Genomic DNA, 10,591 nt, shown 5'->3' with positions numbered 1-10,591 from the left:
AAGAGAGAGACCTCAAATCCACATTGGAAGGAAATCAGAGCCATAGACAATCGTGTTTATTCTTTTTGTTGCTACTACCAATGGAATTGGTTTTTTTATCTCTTCCAATTGCTCATGGTTATGTTATAGACATCACTGTCTTATTTCTATGATTTTGAATTCTGCATCTTAGCTGCACTCATTTATTAATTATAGCAGTTTATTGGGAAAACTTCATGATTTTTTTAAACAGATAAGATCATGCTATTGGTAAATTAAAATTTTGTCAGTTATTTTGTTAGATGTCTTTTATTTATTTTTATTTAATTCATTATTCTGGCTGTGACATACAGTTCTTCATTAAATGAAAGTAGTGAAAGTAGGTAATTTTTCTTGTTCTGATAATAGAAAGAAACTTTCAGACATTCATCATTGGTCATTGTCTTTGCTTTGAGATTTACTGTAAGACTCTGACTGTTCAGAGGTAGTATCCTTCTTATTATTCCTGCTATTCAAATTCTTTCCCTGTTCCTATTGTTTCCCTAAGTGGATTCCCATTTCCTTTAATTTCCAGTTTAATAGCCTATCATGAAACTATAATGAGTTTTACAGAGTGCCTCTTCTCCACCAGGGGAGAAGATCATCAGTGATTTTTCTCCCTTATTCCTGCTAGCATGTATGGTGAAATGATAGATTATGTTTGTGTATGGGCATTGAAACTCTTGCATTTAGGGATAAGTGCCAGTTATTTATGCTGTGTAACACTTTCCATGTGCTTTTAAACTACGAAGCATATTATTAAGCATTCTTCAATGTTTTATGAGCACAATTTAGTTATTCCTATGTTGGGGTTTATTATGACACAGTCATACAAGCATGGAACATAATTTACTCTAATCCAGTCCCCAGTGCCTCCTCTTTCCCTCCTTTCCTCCCTCCCTCATTCCCCTTCCTCCCCTCTTCTGATGCTCCTTCTATATATGTATCTTTTAAATTGATCTTCATAGATACCCATAAAGGTAGAATTCACTGATATACTCATATATATAGACAGGACAATTTGATCAATTCATTCCACCATTTTTCTCATTTCTCATCCTTCTTCCCTTTTCCTCAGCCCCTTTCCTCTATTCCACTGATTTCCCTGCTTTGTTGATGGGATTCCTAAATTTTTCCCTAATTCTGCTCTTCCACACATGAGGGAAAGCACTCAACCCTTGATTTCTGAGTCTGTCTTCTTCACTTAGCATGATGTTCACTAGTTTCATCCATTTACCTGAAAGGGCCATGATCTCATTCTTCTTTATGACTGAGTCAAACCCCATTGTGTGTTTGTACTGTATTTTCTTAATCCATCATCTACTGACAGGCTTCTGAGCTAGACCATGACTGGCCAGAGTGAATTGCTCTGCTATAAACATTGATGAGCCTGTTTCACTGTAGTATGCTGATTTTACTTCTTTTAGGTCAATTCCAAGGAGTATGATTTTAAAAATACTCACCAGCAATATCTGTTTTGTGTTTAATATTTTTTTCCCTTTGGCTTGGCATAAAATAATGCTAGTCTCAAAAAATGAGTTAGGATATACTTTCTGTCTTTTATTGTGTAAGAGTTTTGTTAAAGTTCTTTTTATGATACTGGGTATTGAACCCGGGCACTTTATCTCTGAGCTCCATCCCCAGGTCTTTAATTTTCATTTTATTTTGAAATCAATCTTGCTGTTTTGCTGAGCTTGGTGTCATTCTTTTAAACTTTTGAAGAATGAAGTTCAAGTTGCATTGATTTTTCTTTGTGATTTTCTATTTAGTTTTTCTTTATTTTTTTCAATCTATTACTTCATTCTTTCCTAAGTTTGTGTCTAATTTGTTTTTCTTGTTCTATGTCTTCAATGTGTAAAGTTAATTGACTGATGTGAAGTCTTTCTTTTTTGAATCTGAGTATATTCAAATACAAATCTCCTTTTCCCACTGGTCTCTTGACATCCTTTCAGTTTTTGTGTTGTTGTGCTTTTATTTTCATTTTTATACAGAAATTTGCTGATAGTGATGGCAATTTCTTCTCTAACTGCCTGTTTTCTCATGAGACAATGTTAATTTACACAAATTTGTGTATTTATCATTTTTCTTTAGTCTTTGCTATGTAGTTGCAATGCGTATTTCAAGTTTATCCCTTCCCTATCACTGGGTGGAGTGCTATAGAGAGGTCTGTTAGGTCCAGGTGGTATGTGGTGCTGTTTTAGTTTTCTATATTCCTATCTGTTCTCTGTTGTAGCTTCTAGTTAAATTCAATTGGGTATTGAAGTATATGAATATGAGTTCAGAGCTGTCTCTCCCTTTCCTTTCTGCCATTTTTCTCAAATTATCATGAAGCTCTGATATGTGGTGAATATGTGCTCATGATTGATAATCCCACATGTGCATGACCTTTTATCATTATGTAATGGCCATTGTATTTTTAGAAGTTTTTGACTTTGAATTAATTTGCCTTCTGATATTTTTAGAGCACCCTGGTATCTTTCAGTTGCTTTTTTAATGGAACGCATTTCTTTATCTTTTTAATTTTAGCCTTTGTGTTTACTAAAATATGAGTTGATATTCTAAGAGACAGTAAAAGGTTGTATTATTTTTAAAATCCAATTTGCTCACCAAATGCAGTAACACTCACCTGTAATTCTAGCTGTTTGATAGAGACAGGAGGATCTCAAGGTAAAAACTAGCTTCAGCAAAAGTGAGGCATTAAGCAACTCGTTGAGACCCTGTCTCTGATAGGGCTGGAAATGTGGCTCAGTGGTTAAGTGATCCTGTGTTCAATCCTCAGGACCAAAAAAAATTTAAAAATTCAATTTACTGATGTGTGTATTTTGATTGGAAAATCTAATCCAATTACATTTAATGATGTTAATGACAGAGGACTTCTTCTTGTCACTTGTTGTTTTCTATGTGTCTTTGAGCTCTTTCATTTTTATTTATTTATTGATTGATGTCCTTTGAGTTTGATTATTATTTGTAGTGACATATTTTGATTCACTTCTCCTTTTTATTAAGTAATCTAAATACATGTTGTGTGTGAGTGTGTGAGTGTCTGGTTAACTTGGGAATGATATCTATCAACCTAAGTTTATCTTGGTTCATTACACTCTGTTTTAAAAAGTCACAAACTTAATTTTGATCATGCACAAAATTTCTACTTTCTTAGATTTCATCTTACTACATTAACAATGTCACAAATTACATATTAATATGTTATCTCCCAAATAACAAACTTAAAATCATTTGGATGTTTTTTGTTCTAAACTGTAAGAAAAGTTAAATGTGGAGAAATCAACTGAAATAACAATATTAATAGCTTTTATATTTTCCTTAATCAGAGAACTTTATTTTTATATGACTACATATCACTGTCTATTGTCATTTTTATTTTAGTTTAACCATTTCTTGTGGGACATTTATAGTGCTGATTAACTTGCTTACTTTTTATTGTTTCTGGAATATCATTATTTCTCTCTTATTTTAATGAGTAGTTGGCCATATATACAATTCTTATCTGTTAGTTTCTCTTTCCCAATGCTAAATATATCAAACCACTCTTGCAAAGTTTCTACTGAGAGACTGACCAGTAATATTCTAGAGGATTAGTTTCATGTGATGAGTTGCTTTTCTCTTGTGCCTTTTAATATTTTCTTTGCCTTTGCTTTAGACACTTTGATAATAATGGCACTTGGTCTTCATCTCTTTAGATTTATTTTACCTGGAGTACATTGAGTGTCTTGGATTTGCAGATATATTTACATATATATTTATTTAAGTATGTATAATTTTTGTATGTTTTTACAGAAGGTCTCAAATCTTTCTCTACAATCTGATATCATCTTGTAAGTTTCTAAGAATATTTACTTTTTTATTTTCTTTTTGTTAGACTTAATAATTTCAAATTAACTGTCTTCCAGTTTCTTGATTCTTCTTTTGGTGAGTTTGAGTTTGATATTGAACATTTAAGTACACTTTCAATTCATTTCTGACTTGTGTCTTCAGAATTTTTCCATTTCCTTTATTTTACAATTTCTATATAATTGTTGGTACTTTCACTTTTTCCAGGTGTAATTTTTCTCTTTTGCTTTCACTCGTTCTTAGTATTTTCCTTTAGCTTTTTGAATGTATTTAAAGCAATGGATATTAAATCTTTCTCTAGAAAATCTGGAGTTGGTGTCTTTAGTATTTGTAGATTTGTATTGTTTCTTTAACTAGACACATTTCCCTGTTTCTTTGAGCGTCATATGATCTTTTATTGACAAGGGGTCTTTTTATAAGACATCAGCTATATTCTGTGATTTAAGGCTGGTTCTATGTGTGCTAGAAACATCATTGATCTGAAGGCTCACTGAGAGGCATCTTTTCTCAGCTTGTGTGTTCCCTTCCCTGTGCATGTGTCTCCCCACAATTCTCCCAAGTTCATGGATGCTTTTATATGTATTCACTTTCCTATGACTCTTATCTATTCTTTTTCATAGAGCCCTGATCACTGGTGCACAGGAAGCCAGTCTGCTGAAGACCAGTCCTGTAGAGAGACACCACCCACTATAAGGGCATGGGCACCCAGCACGAGGCCTCACTTTCCCCTGCCCCTTGGGACCATGCTTTCTCACAGGAGTGCTCCAGGAGCTCTTATTTTTCTTTAGTTTTTATTTTATGCTCATGGAGATTATGTGGGAAGACATTAGTTAAAACCATACAGAGCACCCAGAGAAGAATCTCCATAAATCTATTCAGTGTGATGGTGGCTTCAGCTGCAGTGTCTGTACAACAGAAGGTCCCTAGTCAATGACAGTTGAGGGGTGACAAACATCATTTGCTGAGGGTCCCTTCCCGGCACTTGAATTATTAATATAAGATTTATAGAGACACTGTGCTTGCTTGTTTCTAAACACTGGGGCATGAGCTTGTCACTTGGTCCTCTGGGTAAAATGAGAGGCCAAGAGTAAATGGTGACCCCTATAAAATCAAGAAATCTGTGCAGTCTCAATTCCCTGCTTAGAAACTTGCTTAATGGAGATTTAGACATCAAAAATGTCTAGGCCAATGCCAAGCTCAAAACCCCTTGTCTTCACCGTCAGGGTGTGCACTTTCCTGTGGGGAGGGGCAGCTCCTCATGCTTGTCAGTGGGTTACAAGGGCCTTGTTTGATGCAGGTTTGAGAATATTCAAGGATAGGTTTTCTGCTTTTCTTCAAATTTTCTGGTTAAACCAATTCTAAATCCCTTGAATTCAGGATACACATGCTCATCGTCATTAATATGATCAACATATTTGCTGAAATCTTTACATCCTAGCCAGTATGTAGGTAGGGAAATTATAACATGCATTAATATTAAAAAATAATTTTCAAAAAGTAAAATAAAATTTCAGTCACTTAAAAGAGAAATTTGCAATATGGGAAAAAAGGTCAACATAAAAATTTTTAAAAATGAAGATTTTGTTATTGTACCTAAAGGTTCATAAGTGGACTTCACATGAAATTATAGTCTACATCAAAATCAGTATTTAGCTGCAATAAAATTTAAAGTTTCACAATGGTGTCATGGAATGGATTGCTTGAGAAGGAATTAGTATTATGTGCAATGTATTATAAATGCAATTTATTATAGGTTATTTGGCAAAGATTTTTCAGATATTTAGAAACAGGAGATAGGAAGAGATGTCATGGTCCATGCAGTATGAGCCCAGCTCTGGCCAGGATGGGCCACACTAATGGTGCCAATGGATGCCCACCTGCAGCTGACACTGTGTAAGAAATGGTTAGTAAGGAGGAAGCATATTTTCCTCAACTTTTGTGGAAAGTAGGCTGGAGCTCAACTTTAGTTCTTTCTTCATATTATTTAAAAGATCCGAAGTCTACATTGATCAAAAGCTTACTTTGTATGTAACTCACAGTTTTCTCCTTGTAAAATATTGAAGATAAAAAGTATATGCTTTATATTCAATTTATCATCCTATACTTAAACAACTCAAACAAGATGCTATACTTAGGATCCACATGTTCTGTGTAATTAAACTAGGGTAACACATGGAAGCTTTTTTTAAAAAAAAAAATTTTTAGTTGGACACAATATCTTTATTTATTTATTTTTATGTGGTGCTGATGATCAAACCCAGGGCCTCACATGTGCTAGGCAAGCACTCTACGGCTGAGCCACAACCGCAGCCCCAAAATGGAAGCTTAAAGTGTAATGCTCTGTCTTGAATAAGCATAATGGAAACATGATGTAATGTAGTATATATTAATTTCTGTTTAATATCTTAAATTACTTAGTTTCTCTTATTTGCTATAAAATGCATCGTCATTTGATACATTTTATTCATACACCATGTGTCTTTGTAGGGAATTTCACAACCGTGCATGCTTATTGTTGGCTTCCAAAATGCAATAAATGTATGTCTCAAAGTAATGATAGGATTTCCATGGGATATTCTAAACTATAAAATTGAAAGCCTTAACTATGATCTTATGTACGTCTCATCTGGAAAACCTGCTAGGGTTAAAGGGTTTTCAGACTCTGTAGATCACCAGCTCACCCCTATGCAGAACACTGGTAAGATGTGCTGACTGAGTAATCTGAGGTCCATGCTGCCCCTTGGTCAGTGACCAGGTGCCCAGGGACATGGTGCATGGAGACAAGAAGGTGCCAGCCCTGCAAACCCTGGGACCGAGGCTGCAGTGAATCAGAACTGACCTGAGCACCGAGGCTTAGAGCAATCTGTGGCATCTCTAGAAAGACAAAGTGCGGAGGCAGCAGGAGGGAAAGAAAACGGACACTCGGGTCCTGATTGGCTTCCATGTGACACCGAGTGAGCAAAGCGTCGAGTGCTGAAGATGGACACAGAGAGATACTAGGGTGTGTTAACACACACTGTGTTCAGCAGCATTGAATATGATTCCATGATGAGCATGAGCATCTGTACATATGATAATGAACCAACATCTGAGGTGCAATGTGAAGCCTGAAATGAGTCCAGTAATTGCCAAACCGCGCCTGCACTGACCTACAACAGATCTAAAGATGATAAAGTTCTCCATCTATGTTTAACTTTCTTTCTGCACCAAGGATATGAGTGACTAATAATAGTGGTTAAAAGTAGCCTACAGCACCACCCAAAGTCAAAGTAAACAATATTCTCCTATTTAGTGTAGTTGAATTAAATTTACTTTGGTTGATACATTAAAAGGACATTGTACATATTCTGAGGCACCATGTGATGTGCGCATTCCTTGACATTGCATAATGTTTAATCAGGATGGACACAGCTATTCCTCAAATATTTGCCATTTGTTTATAGTAAAAACTTCCAAAATCCTTCTTCCAGGTTTTGGAAATAGCCCCTCCAAGCGTTGTCATCGATAGTCGCTGCAGAGTATCAGGGAAGATCTTTGCTCCTGTGGAACTGCACCCACTCACCACCCTGGGCCACCCTCCTTCCTCCTACCCCACTCTCCACCCTCTGCTGACCACCCTGCAGCTCTGCACTCAGTGAAGCAGCTGTTTTTGTTCCAAGTGTGAGGCACTGAGCAGCGCTGGCTTGTCTGGGTCCGGCTACTTCACCAAGCACAGTGACCTTCAGCTTCACCCATGCTGCCACAGACTGCAGATTCTTGTCTTTCTGAGGCTCAGTTTTATTCTGTTTATAAATGTACCAGCACTGTCATCCACTCATCATACATTTGGTGACACTGAGGACTGAACTTCAGTGCACTCTCCACTGAGCTGTGCAACAGGCCCCCAACCTTTGCAGTTTTAATTGTGACTCAAGGTCTTACTAGGTTTCCCAGGATGGCCTTGTATCTTCTATCCTCATTCCTCAGCTTTCCTGGATGTTGGAATTGGAGGCTGCACCTCCTTGGCCTTCCCATTTCTCAAGTGTTCGGTGGACACTCTGGCATCCATTTCTAATATACCCTGAATGGAGCTGCAGGACTGTGGTCCTGCTGACCTCCTTCTGCACACTCATATCATCTCCTTTGTGTAGGTACTCAGCAGCAAGTCTGCTACAGCATATGGTAGTTTTATGTAAAAATAGAATGTTGATAAGATAATAAAAGCAAAAAGATAACATGATCTCTTAAGATAATAAAAGGGAAAACAGAAGGCATGCTTCAATCTTCCCTTTTTCTCCAATGAACATTTATGAAGATGTATCCTTGAAGAATTTTGTTGCCACATATTGTTATTTATCTTAAGTCATCAGACAGAAAATGAAGAAGGTCAGTTATAATCCCTCTCTCTCTTTCTCTCTCTCTCTCTCTCTCTCTCTGTCTCTCCCCATACACCCCCTTCTCCCCCTCCCATCTCTCTCTCTCTCTGCAGGTAGGAGCTGGGAGTAACTGAGCTTGGTTTGAAGCATATTTTCCCTGCAGGTAAATGGAAAGATATGAACGTTCAGTGATGAAAGAGAGATATTAATGAGCACATATTTAACAATTTCACTTGGTAGTTCCATGCAGTGGTTAATGGAATAAAATAAATATATTTTCAAAGTGTTAAGAAAGTGAATTGTTTTAATATAGTCATGACTTTTGCACAAAAATTTTTAAAGAAATTCTTCTAATTTACCTCAACACAAAATTGTGTACAAAGTTGTGACCAAGGGGCATGGCCAGTGCATATGCCCCTATAGTGGTGGGAAAGCTACCTGTGTGTGAAGAATGTGACTCCAGGTCACACCTGCCTCCTGCTCAATTGGTATTTAACAAATGCTCTTTAGCTGGAGGGATACTTTATTTACTAGGTGTTGTTTTGCATCTAAAGGTACAAGAAATGACTCAGTAAACAATTGCTATGAAGGCAAAGATACAACACAACATCATCAAGAGTTTCCTACTATGTGAGGGAGGTGCAGACCTCCTGCCCATTTACCAGGAGACTTTGAGGTCACCCAGAGCACGTTTCCTCTTTGGCTTTCAATCAGTGACACCAGAGAGTCCACAGCCTTAGTTGAGTAAGACATTTAAACAACTAACTTGAAAATATCTGAACCCAAGATATATGATTTCATCCAAGAATTTGAAGACAAGAGAGCATGATGGGAAGAGGGGCAGACCCCCAGTGCCCCTCTGGCAGTTCTCCTGGACTGCAGTGTGTCAGACCAGGCCCCCCTTCAGTGATAACCTGTCAGCGTCTTTCACTCCAGTTGGATCACAATCAGCACCAACATTGCAGGAACCCTGAGACAAGAACAGGCCAGCTTAGAGCAGCCTGAAACATGCACAAACATGGAGAGGGATCTGCTCTATCCATGGAGGAACAGGAGGATGTGCTGCTTTGTCAGGAGCTTCCCGGTGACCAGATTCTCCAATCATGCCTTCATGGCCTTGTTCCTCAGGCTGTAGATGACTGGGTTGAGGGACGGGGGCAGCACAATGTAGACTGCAGAGAGCACCAGGTCAGTGGAGGAGGAGGACCCTAGGAGGGGCTTCAGGTAAGCAGTGAAGGCAGTGGAGAGGAGAAGCACTACCACTGCCAGGTGGGGGAGGCAGGTGGAGTAGGCTTTGGCCTGCCCTGCTGTGGATGGGATCTGCCTGACGGTGGAGAAGATGAAAACATAGGAGACAACAATGCAGGCAAAGCAGCCAGTGTCCAGGATGGCACTTATGGAGATGAGCACGACTTCTGCAGTCATGTTATGGGAGCAAGAAATAACCAACAACTGCAGAATGTCACAGAAGAACTGCTGAATTTGACGGTTTCCACAGTAAGAAAAGGAAAAGGTGCTCACAGTGTGCATGGCACATACAAAGCCACTGCTGAGCCAGGACAGAGTGACCATCTGCACACAGGTGTCCCTCCTCATGATGGCTTCATAGTGCAGGGGATGGCAGATGGCGGCATAGCAGTCCATGGACATCACTGTGAGGAGACTCAGCTCTGCAACTGCAGAGAAAGGCACCAGGAAGACCTGGGAAACACAGCCGAGGAATGAGATGGAATGGCAGTGGGTGACAGAGTTGGTGACAGCTTTGGGCACCACAGCAGAAATGAGGCAGATATCAGAGAGGGACAGATTTCTCAGGAAGAGGTACATGGGCGAATGGAGGCCCGGGTCCAGGGAGGTGATGGTGATGGTGAGGCCATTCCCCACCAGGGCAGCCAGGTAGGCTGCAGTGAAAGCCCCAGCTTGTAGGAGCTGAAGGTTGCATGGGCCAGGGAAACCCAGGAGAAGGAAGCCCGTGAGCCCTGATGTTCTGTTCATTCTTGATGAAATGTTCTGCAATAAAAAGGGCAAGTTGGATGGAAAGATCAGGCTTGATATTCATTCCTATTTAATGTGTGTGTGTGTGTGTGTGTGTGTGTGTGTGTGTGTGTGTATGTGACAGAAAGAGAGAGAGAGAGAGAGAGAGAGAGAGAGAGAGAGAGAGAGAGAGAGAGAGACATCTTGGCAGGAAAGGGGATTCAATGTTGGCTTTAACAATAAAGTTTTTCTATAAAATTCCAGTTCATTGATCACATTTTCCATGGTGTCTTATCATGTTTTCTGAGTTTTTCCTTCACAAAGTCTGAATGTCCTAATGGAATGCAGCAGCACACAGACATTGTCACAGGAGCAGGGCCAAGCAGCCCAGGCCT

General features: G+C 38.8%; 1 protein-coding gene across 1 annotated transcript; it reads right to left on the bottom strand.

Annotated features, from left to right (window-relative positions):
- Positions 1-9,323: 9,323 nt before the first annotated feature.
- Positions 9,324-10,217, bottom strand: LOC143641738 (olfactory receptor 14A16-like). The gene has a single exon (XM_077109520.1). The coding sequence runs from the start codon at positions 10,215-10,217 to the stop codon at positions 9,324-9,326; it is 894 nt and encodes a 297-aa protein (XP_076965635.1).
- Positions 10,218-10,591: the final 374 nt, after the last annotated feature.

Source organism: Callospermophilus lateralis, chromosome 5, assembly GCF_048772815.1.
Source record: "Callospermophilus lateralis isolate mCalLat2 chromosome 5, mCalLat2.hap1, whole genome shotgun sequence".
NCBI lineage: Eukaryota > Metazoa > Chordata > Mammalia > Rodentia > Sciuridae > Callospermophilus > Callospermophilus lateralis.
The sequence above is the reverse complement of the archived record's forward strand: the minus strand, read 5'-3'. Positions and strand labels throughout refer to the sequence as shown.